The 25,988-nt window shown below is 39.0% G+C and overlaps 2 protein-coding genes across 8 annotated transcripts in view; one reads left to right on the top strand and one right to left on the bottom strand.

The window, feature by feature from the left end:
• TRIM38 (tripartite motif containing 38) overlaps nt 1-25,988 on the top strand; it is a 102,364-nt gene that overhangs the window by 53,095 nt on the left and 23,281 nt on the right. The window lies entirely within an intron of this gene.
• SLC17A2 (solute carrier family 17 member 2) lies at nt 760-20,634 on the bottom strand. 7 transcript variants are annotated; one of them, XM_069563687.1, is made up of 12 exons: nt 20,356-20,587; nt 13,348-13,458; nt 11,223-11,437; nt 8,987-9,220; nt 8,816-8,903; nt 6,772-6,858; nt 5,205-5,323; nt 4,922-5,083; nt 4,296-4,428; nt 4,066-4,213; nt 2,637-2,727; nt 760-1,444 (listed from the first exon to the last, which is right to left on the bottom strand). In XM_069563687.1, the coding sequence occupies exons 2-12, from the start codon at nt 13,373-13,375 to the stop codon at nt 1,310-1,312; spliced, it is 1,440 nt and encodes a 479-aa protein (XP_069419788.1). In that variant the 5' UTR covers nt 13,376-13,458; nt 20,356-20,587; the 3' UTR covers nt 760-1,309. The 7 variants fall into 7 exon arrangements, with proteins under 7 accessions (XP_069419788.1, XP_069419789.1, XP_069419794.1 ...); XM_069563688.1 differs by having other exon boundaries at nt 20,098-20,507; XM_069563693.1 differs by lacking the exon at nt 4,066-4,213 and having other exon boundaries at nt 20,356-20,634.

Genomic DNA, 25,988 nt, shown 5'->3' with positions numbered 1-25,988 from the left:
TCTCCTTCCTCTCTAAACTGCAAATACCCAGAAGACAGAGTCAGAATGTTCTCATCTCAGCATCACCTTCAGAGCCTGGCAATCAGGTTCCTTTAAAGCACTAGCTCAAAAATATCCATTGATTTATATTAGGAGATTCTCGTTGTCTTCTAAATTAGCCCAAGGTTCTAGTCCCCATGGTTCTACTTGGCTTCTAAACATGCTAAGAATTTCTCCTCTAGGATGGCTGTAGCAAAACCGCTATCAGCTCTTTGTGTAGAGACAGCCTAGAGGGTGTATTTTAAGTACTAGGAGTCAGAATTAATTCCTCTTGGGGTAGATGATGACTATCTGAGACTCTTGAGAACATAAGGAAACTCTAAAAAAGGTCAAATGATCTTTTTAATCTTGAAAAGAATTTCTCTGGTGTGTGATATTGTTCTATGATTTCTTACATCTTATGTCTTTAGGTTTCTTCTCTTCCATTTAAACCTTCATTTCATTTGAAAATGTCTTTGTTGCCTTCCTCCAACTTTCACTCTATGGTCCAAACTATCTCATTGTCTCCTCTAAAAGTTACCACGTTGCCTCCCTTCACATTCATTCTATTTACATTACAGGTTTTCCAATTCTATCTGCTCTCTCCTATGATATTTAGCTAATCTAATTTAATCTCCTTGTCATTTCCTGATTATTAATCTCCTGGAAATAGCTAGATAAGTAAATATCTATTTTGCCTGATGGAAATAATCCTAGTGTAAATAATTTTAAAATGACCCATTTAATTTTAGCATGTGAATTTTAATAAATGTAACCACATAAATAAACATCCATATTTCTCAAGGTATAAAAACAATAAAAATGTTAATTCTGTGGATTACAGCTTTAAAATTATATCCTGTGCTGAGCTATATAACATATGACTATGGATATAGTAGATATTTTCTGTACCTATAATAACCCCCATGAAGGTACTTATCAGTGATTGTTTTCTCACAGATTTTTATTTTTCTAGTTCTTTCCAAAAAGGAAAATTCAAAGGCAACAGGATTGATGTTTCAGGTTTTCCCAGCAGTTGTAAACCCTGGGTGTGTGTTACAAATACTGGGGAGTGTCTAAAAACTAGTGATATCTGGGTTCTACCCCAGACCAATTCATTCAGAATCTCTGGAGTAGATCCCATTCACCGGAATGTTTTAGAAATTCCCCAGGGAAATCGAACATGCAACCAAAATTGAGACCTGCCAAGTCTGTGGCCAAGAAAAACAATAAGTAAAAAAATGTTGAAAAGTTAATGCAAAGTACTACATTTAAGTTTGCAACTATATCCTCAGAGACGGGTGAGAGTTCTTTCTTTGGCCCAGTGCTGGATTTCTGCTTGTCCAAATGTGAGGTAAAAAACCAGGCCAAACATGTTGACAGCAGCAGCTAGGAAAAATACATTCCTCCAACCAGACACAGAATCCTGGAGGCAAAAAAAACCAAAAACACCAAAAATCAGAATTATCAGTCTCAGAGTTGCTTCTCCGTCAGTTCTAGAAAACCTCCATTTTGTATATTGCAACACTGATCATAAGAATCTAGGGAATGATATGCAATAACCACTTAACACCTTGAATTCTCAAAGAAAGTTTGGTGAAACTGTTGGAAACAAGAGGATGCTAAAAAGCACACTGGGTTCTGACTTGGAATGAATTTTTCTTTAAGCGCCCCCAAATCAACCTGTACTAATATTTTTCGAGAAATCTGGATCTAGAGTCTTGAAAATATTGTATTACTCATTTAAATTATGCCTAAAATAACAGCTTGAAGATCGTCACTCTTCTGTTTTTGGCTGTTGACATCAATCGCAATAACCTCCTGAATGGACACCTCAATATGATGTGAGTCATATTTGGTCTGACTGTATGAGTCTCCTCTTGAAACCCTTGTAAGTCATAGTTTATTTCTGGCATTACAGTCACAGTGGATTCCTAGCAATTTGGTAAAAAAGTAACCTGAAAATAGGTCACCTAGAGATGTATTAAAATGACTGTTTTGTTTTTGATTTTGGTAAGCTGACTCATGCCTGTCCTGCCATCCCAGCCTGGTTCTGCCTTTCCATCTTCCCTACCAGCCCATACTTGGTACTGAGCAAGCCTCATGGGCCATCCTCCCTGCTTTGTCTCACAGCCATTCATTTAACTCATGATTTAAACTCTCTTTAAGCTGGTCTTGGGACCCTTCGTGTTTCCCTTTCATAATTTTTTTAGAAATTTGGATTAATATGAACAGACTCTTTATAACTTTCCCCTTTTGCTCCTGTGACTTCATCTCTTATCCTTGACATGTATCATTCACTCTAGTCATAAGAGCTGTTTCATTCTTTTTTTCCTCTAGGAAGTCACATGTGCTATTTTCTCTGTCCGAACTGCTCATTTTTATCAATCTAACAGCTATTCATTTTTTAGAAATTCAGCTTATACTTCTCTTTCCCTGGGAAATCTGACTTACCAGGGTCTGACTTAGAGTCCCCTACAAACAGAATAATTGTGCTGATATGGATGTTGATTTTCCCCATCAGATCACACAGTCCTTGAGAACTGGGGCCCAGTTGTGAATCCCCAGTGCCTAAAACAACACCTGCCACTTGCAGACGTTCAATAAACTGGCCCCACCTGACTGATAAGGAATCCGGTGGCAGTGGAAGAGATGATTCCTGCAATGAGCCCAAATCCCCTTGAGATTCCCATGAGGAAACTTGCATATCTGTGGAGAGATGATTTTATAGATGATTTTATATAGAAAGCTGCCTATGTCTTTTCAGTAACTCAACACTAATGCAGTTTAGCTCTAATAGCAAAGTCATTTAGACTACTGCAGATTTTTTGTTCACTTCAACACAGCTCAGGCAATATCAGTTTGCAAATCCTGAAATCACTTATCTTTACCAACTCAACATCCAACTTTTTGGGACCGCATGGACTGTAGCCCACCAGGCTCCTCTGTCCATGGGATTTCCCAGGCAAGAAGACTACAGTGGGTTGCCATTTCCTACTCCAGGGGATCTTCCCAACCCAGGGATTGAACCCGAGTCTCCTTGTCTCCTGCATTGGCACGTGAATTCTTTACCACTGTACCACCTGGGAAGCCACAACACCAGCTCAACAACTAGGAAGCAATTTTATCTCCCAGAAGCCCAGGTTCCCACCCCAGTATCTTAGTATGGCAGACAGATAGAGCAGTGGACGAGACAACAGATTCTGGAGAGATGGCTTGGGTCCAAATCCTGACTTTGCCTTTGCATGACCTCAGGCATGTCATTTAAATTTCTTGTGCCTTTATCATCTATCTCTCTTATAAAGTGAAGATACCAATAAGGCATGTAATTGTGCAGATCAGATGTGTTGATATATGAGAGTGAAAGTGAAAGTCACTCAGTCGTGTCAGAGTCTTCATAACCCCATGGACTATACAGTCCACGGAATTCTCCAGGCCAGAATACTGGAGTGGGTAGCCTTTTCCTTCTCCAGGGTATCTTCCCAACCCAGGGATAGAATGCAGGTCTCCCACATTGCGGATGGATTCTTTATCAGCTGAGCCACAACGGAAGTCCAAGAATACTGGAGTGGGTAGCCTATCCCTTCTCCAGCAGATCTTCTCAACCCAGGAATTGAACAGGGGTCTCCTGCATTGCAGGCAGATTCTTTACCAACTGAGCTATCAAGGGGGTTGATGTGTGAGAAGGGTTTGGTTCATGACAAGCATATATATATATGATATTATCTACTATATATATATATAGTAGATAATATCATCAAACACTATGGAAGCTTTTCCAAAACACATATGCATGGGTCCTTTCCTAGAACACACAGTCTCAAGTGGGGAACCTAGGGAAGTTTTTCACCTAAATGTTATCAGCCAAGATTGGGCACCATTGTTCTAAAAATGCCTTAAGTCATGGCCACATACTGACATTTCTGGCTATTTGTTAGTACTCTGCCATCAATTTGTGCATGTCAACAACAACAAAGAGTTACAAAAAGACTGAGTCTAAACCTCCAGAAAAGCCTGGGGAAGGGGACAAACAGGTAATGATCTTACCGGGGGGCAACATCTAAGGTGTTGATGATGAATCCAGAATCACACAGGTTACTGGTCCCAGGAATAAGTATCAGCAAAATAATGGTTGTTGTGTAACTGGAAGCCACAAAAGGGAGGGCCACAGCACATAGTGATGGAAGGAGGAGCCCTGAGCAATGGGGACACACTGTCAGGAACCTCTGACCATGTGTGGAAAAGGGATTTGTTAACTGAGTTTTGCCTAGACTTACCTAAGGATGAAAAGAGTTTTCGGACAGTGATTAATCTAAGAAGATTCCTGGACAGGAGGAAATCTGCCAACTGACCTCCAAGAATTGTACAACTTGCAGCAGCAATAAAAGGCAGGGAGGACAGAACCCCACTCTGAAGGAAGGAAATGTATAGAATGAGTAGTTATAAGGGTACATATGACACCAGATTTTATCAGTGACACAGACCAACCATTAGCCCACCCTCCTGACACTCTGAGTTGTTTTAAAGAAATTAGCATCATTTTCTATAAGAAGAACACTGTCTCAGGTAAGACAGCCAGCACTTGCATTATACTGGTCTCCAGAGAAGAGCACAATTCATTTCTAAAGGAAATTGAAGCATCAGCTAGCATGGCAACCTTGCATGGTGGTTAAGAACACAGATACTGCAGTAGCTCAATCACTGAGTAACTGTGTAATCCAGGGAAGTCTTCTCTCTCTATGTGTCCTCATTTATACACCTGTGCAATATCATTACAAAACCTCTCAATCATTGTGAGGGTTAAAAGAGTGATTATATGCAAAGCCAAAATGTAGTAGGCGGCAAAGAACTATTTTTCCTCTTACCATTAATATGTTCATAAAAGTACAGGAAGCATACTCACGTCTCTGATGTTGACACGGAGCACAGAACTGATATACGTTGGTAGATATGTTATGATTATAGTGCATAACCAGAAATGGCTGAAAAATCCCGTGAAAATGGCCCAAAGTGGTAGGCATCTGACCATAGACTTTATGGGGACAGATCGTCTAGGAGAACTGGACTGAAAGGAAACATCTAATCAACATGGGTATTAGAACAGGTCAGAGGGTGCCTTTCCTGAGAGCCCCACACCCTACCCTGGAGGTCTCTGCATGGTCCACAAGTGGAGGGTTGCACGGTACCTGTTGAGCCAGTGAAGACACGATGTGTTCCTTTTCCCTGATGCTTATGCATGGGTGATGCAAAGGGTCATCGTAAATCACTGTGAACCACAGGAGACAGCAGACACAGCCAATGCTACCTGGGAAGCCGGGACCCAGTTAGTTTTCAGGTAGATTTGTGAGCTGGGGGAAGGGAGTTTCCTCTGAAGTAGCATATCTCCCCCCAAAACACACTTGTTAATTCATGGTAATTTCACCATAAGGACCTAAATTTTACCATTTTCCATTTCAACCCATCTACAAATCTCCTTTAGAATGCCATTTGACAATGTCAGAGCCCTCTGGAGAAAGCAGGAGCATGACATACCTTTGCATAGCTGATTAATTACTCTTCAGACTCCAATGGATGCATAAAATTGGTGTGGCAAGGAAAAGTTTCCAACACATTTGCAAAAGATAGTGTTATCATATTCAAATGATATATCCATTATGGATTTTGAGAAAAATATTTCTTAATAGTACCTGATTAACATACGTGGACCAACATGACTTGGGAGTAACATCATTAATGAGAAAGTCATCCTAGCCAGAACCATATTGCTGCTGCTACTGCTGCTAAGTCACTTTAGTCGTGTCCGACTCTGTGTGACCCCATAGACGGCAGCACACCAGGATCCCCTGCCCCTGGGATTCTCCAGACAAGAACACTGGAGTGGGTTGCCATTTCCTTCTCCAATTCATGAAAGTGAAAAGTGAAAGGGAAGTCGCTCAGTTGTGTCCGACTCTTAGCGACCCCATGGACTGCAGCCTACCAGGCTCCTCCATTCATGGGATTTTCTAGGCAAGAGTACTGGAGTGGGTTGCCATTGCCTTCTCCGAGAACCCTATTGAATGATACCAATTAGTTAAAACAAAAAAATAGAAACTTGGTCTCATTGCTGAGATTTGTCATTTGAAAAGATTCTATTTTAAAGACTCTGTGGATTAATGTTCTTTAAATTCCCCCAGTTACTGGATTTATCCAGTATTTTATTTGTAAAGCTATAGGTTAGGCACTGTGATAGTACCAAAGTGATGAAAAATTTATGGAATAGATTTCTTGCCTCAATCATCTCACAGACTAGTGGAGAGGAAAAGGGGAAATAAATAATTACATGCCAACACAGCCTAGAAAAGAAATTATCAGTAACCATCACAGAGGACAGAAAGACTTAATCTGATGGGAAATCCTCATATGGAAGGGGACACTTAATTTGAACTTTGCAAGATTCACCTGGTAGAGAATAGGTTAAGGGTACCTTGGCAGAAATAATTATAGCAAAATATGAAGACAAATTGAAAATGTGCTTTACCAGCTTTGACATCTTAACCATATATGGCAATTAAACATGGCATTTCAGATGTGGTGGCAGAGATTCTAAGAAGCCTGGGGTGAGTGTGTTAAGGCTGTACTCTTGATTTCTCAGAGGTCAGCACCATAAAGATGCATTTTCTCTCAAATGGGAAGAATATGGGTCATGGGTGATATAAACATGAAAACAAATGCCTGGGAAGTGGAGATGTTAGGATTTAAGAGAAAGTGACTCACCAAAAATGTAGAAGATAAAAGGCCAGCCCAAGGCCTGGGAGATTAGTCCCCCAACACAGAGAATGATGAAGGACCCAAATGATGCCCCTGAAGAGAAGAGGGATTAAAAAAAAAAACAAACTGAGGAAAATAGCAACGGTTGAATGACTTCCCTAGATGTTATCCCAACAGTGAGGTGGCAGATTTAGAATTACTGGATAATGAGAGACTTTATTGCAGCTCACAGATTTCCCCCAGTAAAGTCATGGAAAATAATTAGAATTAATAAATCATAGTGATATGCCAACTGAAGCTTCAGTGGCTTCTTTAACACCAATGTGACCAAATCCAAATCCCACTTGTCACAGAAACTCTCTGTAAACATAGCCCACAATATTTATTTATAACTAGAGTTACATTCTGGCAGGGGCAATATGAGATTGACAACAGAAAAGGAAAGTCTTACAAACGCTAATGACCTCAAGGAGATTTCAGCCCAGTGAATATGAACAAAATTCACTATTAAAGTGTAATATACTGTAGACCTTCGAGTCTGAACATATTTTTCAGAGACTCACAATAAGAAATGTATTTTGCATGGCAACACAGTATATACACAAATACAAACACACACACTTCAAACAGAAATTTCATGAATCAATACTTGGCCTTACTGTGTGAAATTCACTCCAAAATTTTCTACTTTATTCTATTCAATTTTATTTTAAAACACTGGTTTTGACCTACTAAATTGATTTTATGACCACTTTAATGGGTCCCAATACGAAATTTTGGGGAAAAATGTGAAATATAAATATGATAGTAAAACTATAATTTTCTATGAAAGTATAAGGAGAAATGAGGAGACATGAGGAGAAAATTAAAATTGATGATAAAATCAACAAATTGTTTACACACCCTAAGCAGTAGGGTGGATGGAATTTTTGTAGAAAAAGAGAGACTTTAAGTGCATTTAGTATGTAGTATGACCTGAGCCTTGCTTACAGAGGAATATTGAGTGGGAAGGCAAGAGGAGACCATATGGTAAAGCATCTTTCAGTTCAGTTCAGTCGCTCAGTCGTGTCCGACTCTTTGCGACCCCATGAACAGCAGCACTTTATACCCGTGTTATAACATCTTTATCTTAAGATGGAGGAATACATTGAAGATTCCCAGGCAAATTAGCAAAAATGCCCCACCTATGCTTTAAGGAGATGACTTGATGAAAAGGGAGGTTTGAAGGAAGCAAAGAGGAGAAAGACCAACTGGGAATATTCACAGTTAGAAGACATGATAACTACACTGGAAGGAGCCAGAATACAGGAGGGTTGTTTTTGTAGTAAAAATCTGCAGGATGGAGCCACGCATTGGACCCGGAGTGAGAGGCTTTATGACCCTCAGTTCTGTTCTTCAAGTATAAGGCAAAGAGCAATGATGAAGTTAGTCCTTAGTATGATTACACACTCAGAAGGGCACTGTAGTGTGGTGATCCAGAGTGTGCACTCTGGGACCAAACTGCTAGGGCTTAAACCTCAATTCTACCACCTGCTGGCTATTTGCCTCTGGGTAATTTAGCTCATCTTTGCATACTTTAATTCCCTGCTGTGTAAAATGAGAGTTTAAAATAGTTATCACAGGGTTGTTGTGACTATTAGCTTAGAAGAGTAAAGAGCTCAGAAAACTGCACTCTTTAAACTTTACTTTCAAGCGTGATTTATCTCCTTACCACTGATAGTCTTAATTCTCATTTTATATCTTTGCTAACATGGTGTTTATACAGTTACTTGATTTTTTCCACTTATACAAACTCTTAAAGTTCTAAACTTTTCCCTACAATGCTTTCCCGATTGCCCTCACAATGCTCACAGTGGTCTTTTCTGTCTGAAGTCTTTGTGACTTTATAGCACAGGTATATTTATCTAATTTGTTGTGTGACTGTCTTACACTGTTGAATTTTTTTTTAAAGTACTTTTCTCCCTGTCCTCCAAACCAACCTAGGCATAGAAGGAAAGATGTGGTACGGTGAAGCAGATTACAAAGTTGTGATCCATACATGCATCCTTACCTGATCCCGCAATGCTGGTGAGCTTGCTTCGTTCAAGTGGAGGAGCCCATTTTGCCCAAATTGTAAACTGACCTGTCCATGCCATACCCTGAAATGACAATTAGTAAGACTCGATCTCCAGTAGAATTCAGGAACCTGTATCCCACACAGAATGAGAAAGTAACTGGTTACCTGAGCCATGCCCTGGACTGTCCGAATCACAATAACCAGAATCACTCCAAAGTCAGCAGTCAGTGGTGTAAAGAGGGTGAGAAGGGAGGAGATCAGCAAACCAGCACCAAGCATCTGTTTTGCTCCAAATATCCCTGCTAAATAGCCGCTTGGGATCAGAGTTAGTATTATCCCGTAGTTGATGGAGCTAAAGATGATACCCTGAGTTTCTGGACTCCATTCATATACAGAGACCTGGGGTTGGGGTAGGGGTAGGGGGGAAGGAAAATTCTTTACTAAGAATTTATTTTATAAAAAATCTAATTTATAGCCAGAGCTGCTTGTGCTCGGTTGTGTCTGACTCTTTGTGACTTCATGGACTGTAGCCTGCCAGTCTCCTTTGTCCATGGGATTTCCCAGGCAAGAACACTGGAGCAGTTGCCATTTTCTACTCCAGGGGATCTTCCCGACCCAGGGATCAAATTTGTGTCTCCTGTGCCTCTGCATTGGCAGGCAGATTTTTTTACCATTGTGCCACCTGGATTCAGGCCTGCCTATATAATATTACTTTTGGTTTCTCTCCATTTTTTACTAAACTTAAATATTCCAGCTTTTCCAAACAACCCATTATATTCCTAAATTGATTCTCTTAGATGGAGACAAAATAGAGTAAATGAAGAGGAAAAGTGATAAAGAATGATTATATAAGTAGTTGATAGGAAGATGTAAATGAAATATAGTGAAAGACCTCCTTTTAACTATTTTGGTTCTAGCATATAATTTGGGTGACATGCTGATTCTCATTTCAAAAAATTTCAAAATACATCTTTACTGAATGCTTATCAAAATCAGTCCCTAAAATCAAATTTAAGAATCATGGTCTATCCTAGCAGAACTGACTTCCTAAAACACATATTACACATTAATAAGACCACATTTCTCTTCTGATATAACCCAATAAATAATTTTTGGTAGCCACTAGATAGATACATGGCACCATGGTATAAATTTAAGAGCCCCAAAATGTAAAATACAAAATATAAAATAACTATAAATAAAGCAAGATACATGATTCATGTCCAAATTCAAGCCTGAGGATGAACGGCAGTAAAATAGGGACTTTGAGAAGACGGAAGAACAATTTGGGAAGGTCCCAGTAAGGAAGAAGTACTTAAACCATTTTTTGTAGAATAACTATGATTTGTATAAAGAGAAATAGGAAAACTCATTGTCATTGAAGAAATACAGCAGAAGTGGACTTGTAGCATTTGGAATGATACACAATGATTAGAAACTAACTGGGACTCTGACTTGCTCAGAGCAAGACTGTTCCTGAGCCACTGACAGCAGATATGAGTGTGCTGAGAAGCGGGCCAGGTTCTGGAGAAGTGCAGCATTTCAAGAGAGGAGTTGGCAACTTGAAGGTATCCTGGATTCTTATGCACAGGAGTGTGAATGTGTAGAATGAATAATGGAAGAAAGATTCGAGGCAGAGAGGTCATTATAAATAAGCTGGCTCCAAGGTAACAAAATCATAAAATTAGAGGATGATTTTACTGTACATTTAGAAATGTACAGTAAATGATAGTTTAAAGGAAAACATTTAAATGGGGTATAATGATTATTCTCATAGAAATATAAGATGAACAGGTGATATTTTATTTAACTAATTGGCTAATGAGGAATTGGTAAGATGATACAACTGGTCCAAAGGAGAATTCAAGGAACCACATACTTATAAGCAGGAAGTAATGCTGAAATATATGTTAAATATATAGCAAAACTGACTTATTCAACTGAAAGGCAAGTGGAGGAGAGTATCAATTGATTTTCCACAAGACAAAAAATTCATTTTCAGAGCTATGGGCAAGAATCATTTTATTACTGTTAATATATAGAACTTAGAGTTGTAAAATGGCTCAAGGATAATAAAAGGTACAGAGAACTGCTTAGAATCAGGCAGAAAGATGTACTGAGACAGTGCCTAGTTTTTCACTGAAGATATCCAGTAATCTGTTCCTTTCTAGAAGCATCCACAACTTTTTCCAATAGTCACACCCCCAACCTTGTAATCATAATAATCTCAGTGAAAGACTAATCACAGAGGTAAGCAATATCTTAGAGAAAAATAGTTCCAGACATTTTTAGTTTGTTATTGATAATTCATGTTCTGTACACCACAGAATCAAGATTCAAGTCCTCTTTTTAAACTGGATTTTCCCTCTCAATAAAGAGACTTGTTCTTTATTATACTTACTTCTGCTGTATTAACTTCCCTGATGGATCTGTTGGAGTGATTGAAGGTGAATGCAAGAGGTCTTTCTGTGGAGGTATTGAGTAAACCAGGCTGCTGAGTGCTATTCACCATAGCAATGATTGCAATGCTCAGACTCACACGCTGGGTTATCATGGTGAAGTTTGAGAAGTGCATGATGAAAGCCAGTCCATAGCGCAATGAACAGAATTCAGGACCTAGAGAATAACAGATACCTGCAGTGAGTGCCTTTTTCCACTTCTCCCACTGCTAAATTTGAGAAAACTTCAGATGGTATTATGCAGTCTCACCATTTTTTCTCACTCAAATAACCATGACTATAACCCTCTTTTGACATAATCTTTAGTTGATTTCAAGATAATAAATCAGAGATCTTACAATCAAGTAAGATCCTTTTTCAGAGGATTCTTAAAATCAAGTAAGGCCTTCTTCAGAGGCATGGGTAGCACATGAAAATACAGGACAAACTAAATGAAGGTATTTATGTCACAGTGTTCCAAAATAAAGTGAATGGGGAAGATAAGGAAGAGTCAGTCACAGAACCTGAGTCTCCCAGCCTCAAGTCTGGGATTTCATCCATTTTGTATATTCATTTACCATAAAGCTTGAAAGTTTATACATAGAGAGCTGCTTTGAATTAAGCAAATCATATACCCAAGGGTTCTCTTTTAAAATACCTGAGAGAGAGTGCACAAATGAGCATATCCACTAATTCCTCAGTGTAATTTTCACTTGGAAATATTTTTGAGGTATGTCACTAAACTCTGCCTTCACATATACTCAGCTTTAAAAAAGCTAATATGAGGAACCATTTTTACTGGTTGTAGGTGATATGGCACCAGACAAGTTGTCCTATTAGAAGAGCAACACATTTTTAAAGTCTCCACACAGTGGAACAATGGACCAATATTGAAAGGGTTTCCATGTGAACCCCAATGTTCACTGCAGCACTGTTTATAATAGCCAGGACATGGAAGCAACCTAGATGTCTATCAGCAGATGAATGGATAAGAAAGCTGTGGTACATATACACAATGGAGTATTACTGAGCCATTAAAAAGAATACATTTGAATCAGTTCTAATGAGGTAGATGAAACTGGAGCCAGTTATACAGAGTGAAGTAAGCCAGAAAGAAAAACACCAATACAGTATACTAACACATATATATGGAATTTAGAAAGACGGTAATGATAACCCTATATGAGAGACAGCAAAAGAGACACAGATGTATAGAACAATCTTTTGGACTCTGTGGGAGAGGGAGAGGGTGGGATGATTTGGGAGCATGGCATTGAAACATGTATAATATCATATAAGAAATGAATTGCCAGTCTAGGTTTGATGCAGGATGCAAGATACTTGGGGCTGGTTGACTGGGATGACCCAGAGAGATGGTATGGGGAGGGAGGAGGGAGGGAGGTTCAGGATTGGGAACACGTGTACACCCGTGGAGGATTCATGTTGATGTATGGCAAAACCAACACAGTATTGTAAAGTAAAAAAAAGTAAAATAAAATAAATAAATAAAAATAAAAAATAAATAAAAATAAATAAATAAATAAAATAAAAAATTTTAAAAAAAGAAAGAAAGATTAAAAGTTTTCTCTGCGTACTTGGGGAACTGGGACTAAAGAGAAATACAAAGAAAACTTGTGAAGAAACAGATAAAATATACTGGAAGAAAGTATTTTTTTTTTTTTGCCATTAAAAATGGGTTGCCTGCAAACGAATTATTTCCCTATTAATGGAGGTTTCCACACTCAGAGGAAATAGCTCCTGGGCAAGGGTGTTACAGCAGGAATTCATACACAGGTGAGGGGGTTTGTTTAAAATGACCTTTTCAGGACTCATTTCATTCCTTATGTTCAAGGATTTATTGATCATTTGACCTAATTTCTCATAGATAACTCAGTGCTCCCTAAGGAAAAAGCAATAGGTAACAGGATGAGAGGCTGGAGCTGGTCCAATATTACACTGAGACAGTCTTCACAGTGAGGAGGCTTGATGGAAAAAGGAGGAGAAAGGAGAGCAAGGTTGTGTAAAGAACACTGGAAATAAGCTTCTACTTTTCCATAAGTAGGCTGAGAATAAGAGATGTGGCTTTACTTTTCCTGGTGGAAGGCTTCTCATCCATTTGGCTCCTCTGGGAAATGGTACCACACTTTGTGGTGGAGATTCCCTCTGCCCTGAATCTCTTTTACCACGACAGGCTTTTATCTATGGGGAAGAACAACAATCCAAAACAAGACACACAAACAATTTTTTCATGTTAATGCTGCCTTTTCCCAGCATCAGTGAAAATTGTGACCCAACACAGCTGTATGATTTACATTTTGCAGTACACTTCCTTATTGTCATGCTTACAGAGGACTTGATTTTTATAAGAAAATCTGACTGTGAGTTCCAGCTAAATGATTTAGAGCTAGTCATTTAAATTACCTAACTAGCCATTTCCTGTCCAATAAAAATAAGTCTCATTTCTGAGTGGTGCTGCAAGAAATGAATGAGAAAATTGCAAACCACAGAGAACCATGCAAAGGTAAGAAGTATTATGGCTTGAGGCAGGTCAGAAGACATGAAAATTAATTTAAGCTCAAGAGCTGGAGGAGGAAAGCTCCAGCTACCATGTTTCTGTTCTTTCTGTAAAAACAGAATAACATTCACTCAACGGTGTCTTCTTTGAACATGAAGAATGACATTGTGTAACAGATATATATTACTGTAATATGTAACACCTTAAAATGCTTATTCTTATCTTTGCTAACATAGTTGGGACACTTTGCTGGGCTGAAAAGTTCTTCAAATCACCTGTAAAATCATATTGAATGAGGGCTTTCTACTACAATTACAAATAAATTCAGCTATTTGACAGGCAAAGAGAATTCATGACTTCAAATTGGACCCATTTAATTTGATACTTATACACTGATCTTCAGGGGATTCATACATTTTTTTTCTTTTCCAAACAATCCTTATTCTAAGGACATTATCAGTTTTGCAGCCTTTCCTAAACTGAAGCATCCATGACCTCACAAACACATGCATCATACTTACATTGCATCATTCAAAGCTTCGCATTCTTTCTGAACATAAATTTAACAAGACTTATCTGCATCCTTAAGAATATTCATAATCTATGCCCATAGGATGAAAAAATGATAATAAAAGAGACAGATGAATAATTTTGTCCAAAAACATTGTTTGTAGTATTAGTTATTACAGCATAATATTGGAGACAAATTAACCTAAGCATAAGAGTTTAATGAATCAACTTTAATAGATTCTTGCACTGGACTTTACTTAAAAAATGTCTTTGAACATATTGCATAACATTAAGGAAATGCCTGTACTCTAGTATACAAAGCAGGCACTATGCCTGTGTTGATATATGTGCACCCAAAGAGAGAGAAACAGATGTACGCAAGTAACAGCAATGGCCTTTTCAGGGTTACAGAACACACCATGGTCACGTTATGATTTTCCATATTTACCAAGTGGTTTTTCAAACAATTCAGTTCAGTTCAGTTGTGTCTGACTCTTTGTGACCCCATTGACTGCAGCACACCAGGCCTCCCTGTCCATCACCACCTCCTGCAAACTCATGTCCATTGAGTCAGTGAGGCCATCCAACCATCTCATCCTCTGTTGTCCCCTTCTCCTCCTGCCTTCAAGCTTTCCCAGCATCAGGGTTTTTTCCAAGGGGTCAGATCTTTGAATCATGTGGCCAAAGTATTGGAGTTTCAGCCTCAGCATCAGTCCTTCCAATGAATATTCAGGACTGATTTTCTTTAGAATGAACTGGTTGGATCTCCTTGCAGTTCAAGGGACTCTCAAGAGTCTTCTCCAACATCATAGTTCAAAAGCAGCAATTCTTCAGCACTCAGCTTTCTTTATAGTGCAACTCTCACATCCATACATGACTACTGGAAAAACCATAGCTTTGACTAGAAGGACATTTGTCAGCCAAGTAATATCTCTGCTTTTTAATATGCTGTCTAGGTTGGTCATAGCCTTTCTTCCAAGGAGCAAACACCTTTTAATTTTATGGCTGCAGTCACCATCTGCAGTGATTTTGGAGCCCTAAAAAATAAAGTCTGTCACTGTTTCCACTGTTTCCCCATCTATTTGCCATGAAGTGATGGGACTGGATGCCATTATCTTAGTTTTTTGAATGTTGAGTTTAAAGCCAGCTTTTTCACTCTCCTCTTTCACTTTTATCAAGAGGCTCTTTAATTCCTCTTTGTTTTCTGCCATAAGGGTGGTGTTATCTGCATATCTGAGGCTACTGATATTTCTTCTGGCAATCTTGATTGCAGCTTGTGCTTCACCCACCCTGGCATTTCGCACGATGTACTCTGTATATAAGTTAAATAAACAGGGTGACAATATACAGCCTTGACGTACTCCTTTCCCAATTTGGAATCAGTCCATTGCTCCATATCTGGTTCTAACTGTTGCTTCTTGACTTGCATACAGATTTCTCAGAAGGCAGGTAAAGTGGTCTGGTATTCCCATCTCTTTAAGAATATTCCAGTTTGTTGTTATCCACATAGTCAAGAACTTTGGCGTAGTCAATAAAGCAGAAGTAGATGTTTTAATGGAACTCTCTTGCTTTTTCAATGATCCAATGTGTGTTGGCAATTTGATCTCTGGTTCCTCTGCCTTTTCTAAAATCAGCTTGAACATCTGGAAGTTCATAGTTCACGTATTGTTGAAGCCTAGCTTGGAGAATTTTGAGCATTATTTTACTAGTGTGTGAGATAAATACAATTGTGTGGTAGTTTGAGGATTCTCTGGCATTGCCTATCTCTGGGATTGGAATGAAAACTGACCTTTTCTAGTCCTGTGGCCACTGCTGAGTTTTCCAAATTTGCTGGTATATTGAGTGCAGCACTTTCACAGCATCATCTTTTAGGACTTGAAATAGCTCAACTGGAATTCCATCACCTCCACTAGCTTTGTTCGTAGTGATGCTTCCTAAGGCCACTTGACTTCGCATTCCAGGATGTCTGGCTCTAGGTGAGTGATCACACAATCATGGTTATCTGGATCATGAAGATCTTTTTTGTATAGTTCTTCTGTGTATTCTTGTCACCTCTTCTTAATATCTTCTGCTTCTGTTAGGCCTGTACTGTTTCTGTCCTTTATTGTGCCCATCTTTGCATGAAATATTCCCTTGGTATCTCTAATTTTCTCGTAGAGTCTCTAGGCTTTCCCATTCTATTGTTTTCCTCTATTTCTTTGAATTGATCACTGAGGAAGGCTTTCTTATCTCTCGTTGCTATTCTTTGGAACTCTGCATTCAGACTGGTATATTTTTCCTTTTCTCCTTTGCCTTTCACTTCTCTCCTTTTCACAGCTATTTTTAAGGCCTCCTCAGACAACCATTTTTGCCTTTTTGAATTTCTTTTTCTTGGAGATGGTCTTGATCACTGCCTCCTGTACAATGTCATGAACTTCTGTCCATAGTTTTTCAGGTACTCTATCACATTTAATTCCTTGAATCTATTTATCTTTTCCACTGTATAATCGTAAGGGATCTCATTATAAACAATTAGTAGTTACTTATTTTACATGCAGAAAAAGCTAAGGTGTCTTTGAAAGAACAATGATGAGGCTTCATACAGCGTAGTCAAAATACTTTTCTGCTTGCCAAATGTCTCTAAAGTTCTGAGAACGAGATCACTCCATTTAAGTTTTAAAATTTTCTTTTTCTACTATAAGAGACAAAGTAGATGGCCAGTTGCTAACAAGAGAACATCGGCACCAGGAAATATGTTGGCTTTTGCTCTGTTTTGGAAGGCTTTCCAGTTCTACTGACATCTGGATGACATCAGGAATTCAGTTCAGGACTCAACACTCAGATCCCAGCTGAAGAAACTGGAGTGGCCACCTGATTGACCTGGAGTTTGGACTCTTTTCTGTTTGATCTCTGTTGTTATGTAAGAGTCCAAGACTTGGCTGAAGGCAAGTTTTTAACTGTATGTGCAGCTACAAGTATTTATACTCAAAGTTTTCTCATCAACCACTCCAACCAGTCTTACAAACATAGAACTCTAGAGCTGAAAGAGATTCAAAGAGTCTCTAACCCAAATGTTTGTTTTATTTATTTTTAATAAGAAGACTGATGTATAGAAAGTTTGAAAAATTGCTTCAAGTCACAGAGTTTACTGAGTCAGTACCAGGTCTCCTGATGCCCAGACTGCTGCTTTTTTTATACCTGTTAATACAACTTCCTCTTTATGTTCACATTTTAAGCACAAGTTTATTCATGTCAATGTATGGCAAAACCAATACAGTATTGTAAAGTAAAATAAAAAGTAAAATAAAATAAAATAAAAAAGAAAGTTCACCTAAAAAAAAATAAAAAAAAATAAAATGCAATAGGGTAGTTTCATTGTAAGGTATTCTAGACAGAACTTTATATAATTTTAAGTTGTTTTTAAAATTGAAATATAGTTGATTTACAATATTATAATAGTTTCAGGTGTATAACATAGAGATTCAGTATTTTTGCAGATTATCCTCCATTCTAGGTTATTACAAGATAATGGCTATAATTCCCTGTGCTCTACAGTATATTCTTCTTGCTTGTCTATGCTTTTAAATTAAGTTTTAATCATTTATTCCAGAAGGAAATTTGCTGATGGAAATACTTTAAGGTTGAGTTTCAAATATTTAAAGAAATAAAGAAGACTACTCTTTCTTGCTTTTTTGGTTAGTGAAATTATAACACAAACCTATGACTTCAATTGTCCTTCCCTTCCATCTGCTGCCATCCCTACCTTAGCTGTCAGGGTTTCAAATGCTATTCTAAATTTTGCCTCAACAGTTAACTTCTGTTGTTAATTTCCCTGCTTCCTGGTATGAGATAAATACAGAAATCAGGCAGACATCCCAAACCATTTTAAACGAGGATCCTTCTGTGACATAGTAATGGAACCTATTTTTCTAAAATAATCACAGAAGCATATAAAAGTATGGGATCTGTGAATTGGCATAACTGATATCACTGAAAGACAGTGGAATGATTTTTAGCCTAATCATAAACATTGTCAAGGGTGTTCCTACTTACGAGTGACATTTCTAAGAAATAGTGACTCCTACTGTTAAAAGTTGCAAATAGACATAGAAAAATTGAATTAAAATTAAGTTAAAGGAAAATTCTATACTTTAAAAATAACTTCATAACACAAAACAGAGTTGTATCTAGTATAAAATTAGTAATATAGACAGATGATTTAGGCATCAGCAAAAGATAAGATTTTTTCTTCTTTTATTGGTAGTCTAGAACTCACTATTTTGTTATCATTTTGTTTCTATTGCCATTAGATTTCCCTTAATACTGAGCCTGTCTTGCATCATCTCTATTAGCCGAGTCCCCTAGTTTACTCAGAGTAAATGTTACATGTGGTTGAAAGAGCAGGAACCTGCAGTTCAAAGGGTATCCAAGGACCAAGTTTTCCTCTGTCATTCAGTCTTGAGTAAACAAACCAGAGCAGATTTTATAAGATCCCAGAATTTTCACTGTTTCATAGGAAAATGGGGATAATGTTATTTCATTGAACTGTTGAGAATGAAAACAAAACAATGCGACATGCCTTCTCAATGTTAAATATTATACACTGCAAAATGTTATTGATACTAACAACAGGAATAATAGCAGTCACAAGATTGGCACTTGTGCCCTCTCAGATTAGTAAATACAGGTTTATAGTAAATGAAATATCCTTCTATAAAAATGCTTTTGATTGATTGCTAAATTGGTCTTAAATGCTTCCCTTTAGAGCTGGGTTCTTCTGGACTAGAATCTAGAAGGTGGAGGAGGAAGGGATCTATCTTGCTACAAACATCAGATAACATGCAGAGAAGCAATTTCTCCCATGTTAGTAAAACTGAGACCTCTTTTTATCACTTATTTACCTCTCTGAAAGATTGGCAGTTCGAGAATAAAATTATTTATTTCAGTAGATCCTGTACATCATGCTGTTAATTCATATGTGTGTAATCATGAAGAAAAAAATGTGTACCAAGCACTAATACTGGGTAATCTTAGAAGGCAGGATTATATCAAAATTAAGGTGCAACTGGGGCCCTGCCCACAGGGAACTCAGCTCCACTTGTAAAAGATGACACAGGAGTGCCTGAGCACCTTTCCTCCAAGCAATGACCACAGGCTATGCCTATATGAGTCCATCTATGCTATGGAATTGGGAATTTCCCTGGGCAGGTTGGGAGAGGGCACCTTCCGTGGGTCTTTGCCCCTGGCTTCCCATCATAGCACTGACAGGTACCAACCACAGTCTCTGTGGACATCTTTCCTCAGTTACACAATGAAGGCCACAAACCAGGTGATCTCCACAAGTATACAAGTTTTCTTGCCTCAACCTTATTCACAACTTTGTTCATATTCTCCTGTTTCTGAGAGACAATTTCAACTATATACAGAAATCTGAAAAGGCTAATGAGTCACAGTTGCTGCTGCTGCTAAGTCACTTTAGTCATGTCCGACCGACTCTGTGCGATCCCATAGATGGCACCCCACCAGGCTCCCCTGTCCCTGGGATTCTCCAGGCAAGAATACTGGAATGGGTTGCCATTTCCTTCTCCAATGCATGAAAGTGAAAAGTGAAAGTGAAGTCGCTAAGTCGTTCTGACTCCTAGCAACCCCATGGACTGCAGCCTACCAGGCTCCTCTGTCCATGGTGTTTTCCAGGCAAGAGTACTGGAGTGGGTTGCCATTGTCTTCTCCATGAGTCACAGTCCCCAACCCCAAACCTTGTTAGTTCTGATCCAGTATGTTATTCTGCAGCCGAAGCCTGTCTGACTCATCAAGGTGTTGCAGTAAATACTCACGGAATCCTTGGAGAAGTGACCATTGTCCACAGAGTCCGTTGGCACTGGTGGCCTCTCAAGTCTTGCTCTAGGATCTTGATTGAATCGATTGCATTTTTTTTAGAAAGTCTCTTCTTCATTTTGAAACCAGGAACCATTCCCAGAGGGAGATCCTTATGCTGCTGACAGTGCTCTGACTTCCCCTCAAACTGTTCCCTCGCTTTAACAGATCTCTGATTAGTAATTATCTTCCAACCCAAAAAGAAGAAATGTACTTACCTTCACCATTAAACCAGTATTGTAAGCTCTAGACTATAAGGCTACCTTTAAGAAAGAAGGCATTTTCATCCCTTCTTCCTTTTCAAATAATTCCACAATTTCACAAGGATAAATATGTGTCACATGGCAGACAGACTGAATCAGGTTTAGCTGTACATTCTCAGAGCAGAGAGCCTGAGGTTGGCTTTGCCGCTTAATTTTTAACTTCATTTTCAAGTTCTCACTGATAAAATGAGTATCTCAAAAGATGACACCATGTTTTTCTGCTTTGAACTCTTCAGACAGCCGACAAAGTCAACAAGCCTTTTTTCCTGAAAGGAAGGCAGGATGGCATGGAAGAAAGAGCAGGGCTCCTGGAACTAGAGAGATGAGATTAACCCCTTCTTCACTTCCTAGTGTATTCTGTGGCCTTGGACAAGTAATTTAACTTTTCTGTATTGGTTTCTGCTTTAGTAAAACTTCCCTGGTAGTTCAGTGGCAAAGAATCTGCTTGCTGATGCATGAGACTCAGGTTCGATCCCTGGGTTGGGAAGATCCCCTGGAGAAGGAAATGGCAACCCATTCCAGTAGTCTTGCCTGGGAAATCCTATGGACAGAGGAGCCTGGCAGGCTAGAGTCCAAGGGGTCGCCACGAGTCAGACATGACTTAGTGACTAAACAACAACAATCTCAGTAAAGCAAGGGTTATAATGTTCAATTCATGGGGTTACTGGGCAAACAAAATTAAATACATATGCTAACCAGTAGTAGGTCCTCACATGGCAACTCACGCCAGTCTTTTTGCCTGGAGAATCCCCATGGATGGACAAGCCTGGAGGGCTACAGTCCATAGAGTCACACAGAGTGGACATGAATGAAGTGACTTAGCATGTAGGCATGCACGCAGTAGGCCCTCAATAAATGAGATATTCTCCCATTAAAGAGTGCTGTAAATCAGCTAGGGGCTTCTCAGGTGGTTCAGTGGAAAATAATCTAACTGCCAATTCAGGAGACATGGGTTCAATCCCTCAGTTGGGTAGATCCCCTGGAGAAGGAAATGGCAACCCACTCCAGTATTATTGCCTGGAGAACTCTAAACAGAGGAGGCTACAGTCCACACAGTTGCAAAGAGTCAGACACAACTGAGCACATACGCACACAAATCAGCTAGGCTTTCCTTAAGCATTTGGTGTCCACAGCTTAATAAATGTGAACTTTGGCTACTCTGACATCTCACTACAAAGTTACCCTGCATCTATCCTTCCTGCTTCTTATCTGTGCTCTTTCTACTCCAGTCTCTGCTTGACTCCTAGTACTTGTACTTGGGTTTTTATTTATTTATTGACCACAAGGCATGTGAGATCTTATTTCCCCAACCAGGGGCCAAACCTGTGCCCCTTACACTGGAACCATGGAGTCTTAACAACTGGACCATCAGGGAAGTCCCTGCACTTGTGTTTTATTTGAGGTTCTTAAATTTTGGACTGTAGTTGCTACTGGGTATTTCCAGTTAGACTCTCAGCCCTTATAAAATGAGGTGAAGTCCTGCTGTTTCTGCCTTTATTAGCTTCGGACTGCCTTATTGAGTTTACTTGTCCCAGTTAATCTCTCCATACTCCCCCAAGGAGCCAACTGGGGCTAGCACTTTAGCTTAGCTACTTGGTTCCTCTGTATTAGTGTTCTATTGTTGCTGTAGTCAATTACCACAAACTTACTGACTTATTAATTACACAACACAGATTTATTCTTACAATTCTAGAGGTCAGAAGTGCAAAATGGGTTTCACTGGGCCAAAACTCAAGATATCATCAGGGCCACATTCTTTTTGGAGGCTTTAGGGGAGAATCTTTTTTTCTCTTTTTTTAACCTTTTCTGGCTTTTCATGTCATCTGGCTTCTTTGGCTCATGGCTGCTTCCTCCATCTTTAAAGGCAGCAGCATAACATCTTCAAATCTTTCTACCTCTGACCTCCTACCTCCCTCTTTATAAGGAAACTTGTATCGATAATTATATTGGGCTCACTTGAAAAATACTAGATTGTCTTCAGGTCTCAAAACCCTTAATCACATATGCAGAGTCCCCTTTACCACACAAGTTAACAGATCCACAGTTTCCAGAGATTAGGATGTGAAAATCTTCAGACGCCATTACTCAGCCTACCACAGTCTACTTTTCAAAAGTATATAAGTAGCTGCTGCTGCCGCTAAGTCACTTCAGTCGTGTCCGACTCTGTGCAACCCCATAGACGGAAGCCCGTGAAGAATTAAAACAACAGTACCTTCTTTCCTGCAGTTGAAAAGCACGACCTGGTAGCAGCCCTTGTGGAAAAAGTATTTGAGACTGGATCTGCCAAAAAAGGACTAAATATGGTAAGGAAGGAGTGTTCAACAATGTCCAGTGCCACAGTAAGATTCAAAATATATTTTTCAAGCTTCATATTTTGTTTAAATTTAGTCCTATAGTTGGATTTTGAAAGCTCCCTGAAGGAATCTTGTGTATTTTGAGAACTGGTATATCCATAGCTCTTGGTACAGTATCTGGTCTACAGTATATGTTTAATAGACATTAATTGAAAAGCAGAGACATTACTTTGCCAACAAAGGTCCATCTAGTCAAGGCTATGGTTTTTCCAGTGGTCATGTATGGATGTGAGAGTTGGACTGTGAAGAAAGCTGAGTGCCCAAGAATTGATGCTATTGAGCTGTAGTGTTGGAAAAGGCTCTTGAGAGTCCCTTGGACTGCAAGGAGATCCAACCAGTCCATTCTAAAGGAGATCATCCCTGGGTGTTCTTTGGAAGGAAAGATGCTAAAGCTGAATGAAACTCCAGTACTTTGGCCTCCAGTACTCTAGCCTCCAGTACTCTTCACCTCATGCGAAGAGTTGACTCATTGGAAAAGACTCTGATGCTGGGAGGGATTATGGGGAGGAGGAAAAGGGGATGACAGAGGATGAGATGGCTGGATGGCATCACCAACCTGATGGACGTGAGTTTGAGTGAACTCCGGGAGTTGGTGATGGACAGGGAGGCCTGGTGTGCTGCAATTCATGGGGTCGCAAAGAGTTGGACACGACTGAGCGACTGAACTGAACTGAACTGAATTCACTGAACAGATGAATTCTTGAGTCACATTTGCCATTAAAAATCAAGACTTCTGCAGCTGGTTCAAACTCCTTAGCCCCCATCTTGATTTTTACATAACAAAGTGTAAATCAGCTCAGTGAGCACCATAATAAGTACCTACAACTTATTTATAAATATCAAGAGTAGTGTAGCAGAAAATATCAGAATCTTAAAAAGTTAAGTCTCTTCGGTCTGGCATTACCGACTGTTTCTAGTCAGAGAAGTTCAATTCCACACTGTTTTTTGAGAATTTATATGTTCCGGACAGGATGCTAGCTTCCAAGAATATCAATTTGTTTAAGACTTGGCCCATGACTCCACAGAGTTTGGCGTCCAGAATCAGACTACACACAAAGACAGACAACCAGGATGAAAAGTAATAAAAACCAATACATGCGTCCACAAAGGGCTTCCCTGGTGACTTAGGGAATGCAAGAGACACAGGTTTGATCCCTGACCAGAGAAGATCCTACAGGCCGTGGAACAAATAAGCCCGAGCACAACTACTGAGCCTGTGCTGCAGGGCTGGGAAACCGCAACCACTGAAGCCCGTATGCGGAAACTACTGGAACCCTCTTGCTCTAGAGCTCATGCTCCGCAACAAGGGAAGCCACCACAGTAAGCCTGCGCGCCACAACTAGAGAGTAGCCCCCACTCTCTACAACCAGAGAAAACCCAAGCGGCCCCGAAGGCCCAGCACAGCCCAAAATAAAAATAAATAAATAAAATTATTTTTTTAGAAAGTGTGCACAAAGCACTAGGAGACAACAAATAAGGACCCCTGTCAACACAAGGGTGTCAGAGGAAGGCCTCCTGGAGGAGGCAGTCTGTGGTTCGTTCTCACGAGTGGTGTGAAAGATCCAGGAATAATATAGAGGAAGGATCTTCCAGAAAGAACAAGGTCATAGAGACGTGGTGAGGTGAAGTAGAATTGTTCAACATCACTGGGGATTAAAGTACACAGGCATGAAGGAAATTTGGTCAACTAACTGGAAACATGACAAACATTAAAAAAAAATCAATTGCTTTCGACCCCATGGACTGCAGCCTACTAGGCTCCTCCGTCCATGGGATTTTCCAGGCAAGAGTACTGGAGTGGGGTGCCATTGCCTTCTCTGTAGCAGCAGCAGCAGCAGCAGAAATAACTAGCCAAGAACAGAAATTGAAAGAGACTTTTAATATTCCATAGTCATAAAAACTCTAAATTTTTAAGGAATTATTTGAACAAGGACAGTATGATTCAAAGGAAGAAAACAATAAAATTGTACTAAAAGACATAAAACAAGATCTGGCTAAATGGCATTATATACTATATAATTGGGTAGGATAACTTAATATCATAAATATATTAATCCTCTGTGAATTAATAGACAGATTTCAGTAAAAATCCAACTAGAAGAAGAAAAGATGGAAGGACAAACTGGAAATAGCCTAAATGCATATCAGTGGGACTAACAGAATACACTGTGATGCAGCCTTATCATAGAAAATTAAGCAACAGCTTAAAAGAATGAGTTGCATCTGTATCATTTGACCTGGAAGCTTGAACAATGTCATGCAATTTTAAATGAGTAAAGCAAATGTAGAACACATAGAAAGGGATTCACTTTTTCTAAATTTTTTATTTATCCAATTTCTAATTTATTTACCCAAGAAAACTCTCTGAGTATTTTTGTATGAGATTCTATGAGCCAGACCAGACTGTTAACTTCGGTTATCTGGTTTGGGTAACTAGTGAGATGCTAAAAGAAACCTGCAACACTAAACAAAAAGGTGACTAAAAAAAAAAGCAACAGTTATAGTCGATGCATATAGAACTGTGTGTGTGTGAATATATATATGCACACATTTGTCTGTGTGTATGTACATGTACACACATACATGTGTTCAATATGTATGGTTTTCTTTCTCTTTCTGTTCTGTGTTCTGAACAAATCTCTTAAAAAATTTTCTTCCACTGTCCTAAAATAGCACTTCTTAAATTTAACATGCATATGAATTACACAGGGAACTTACTAAACTGTTAAATACCTCAGTGAGTCTGGAGTGGGCCTGAGGTTTCACATTTACATCAGGCTCCCAGATAATACCAGTTCCCATGCTGGCCCATTGCTACTTTGTCAGTCGCTCAGTCGTGTCTGATTCTTTGTGAGCTCATGGATTGTTGCCCACTAGACTTCTTTATGTAGAAAAAAATGCTCTTATACTCTTCCACTGTATTTCATCTATAATTCATTGCAAGAATAATAGTCAAAAATTTATTAGCAATAAAGTTTCTTTTTTCAATGCCCATAGTTTCCCTAGGAATTCTAAATTTTAAAAATAGTCAACCTTTCTTATTTAATTTCTATGTATTTCAGTTTCATAATTTCCTGGTGATTTTAATTAAAAGTTAATATTTCATTTATTTCCTTAAGCAGTCCAAACATAGTTATCGTTGTCTGACTTTGAAATTATTTTCTCTTAAAGCAAATTCATGTTCCATTTGTTGAGTCTGACTCCTCTCTTTTAGGTCTATAATCTTAAATTTTG

This window comes from Ovis canadensis, chromosome 20 (genome assembly GCF_042477335.2).
Source record: "Ovis canadensis isolate MfBH-ARS-UI-01 breed Bighorn chromosome 20, ARS-UI_OviCan_v2, whole genome shotgun sequence".
NCBI lineage: Eukaryota > Metazoa > Chordata > Mammalia > Artiodactyla > Bovidae > Ovis > Ovis canadensis.
The sequence above is the reverse complement of the archived record's forward strand: the minus strand, read 5'-3'. Positions and strand labels throughout refer to the sequence as shown.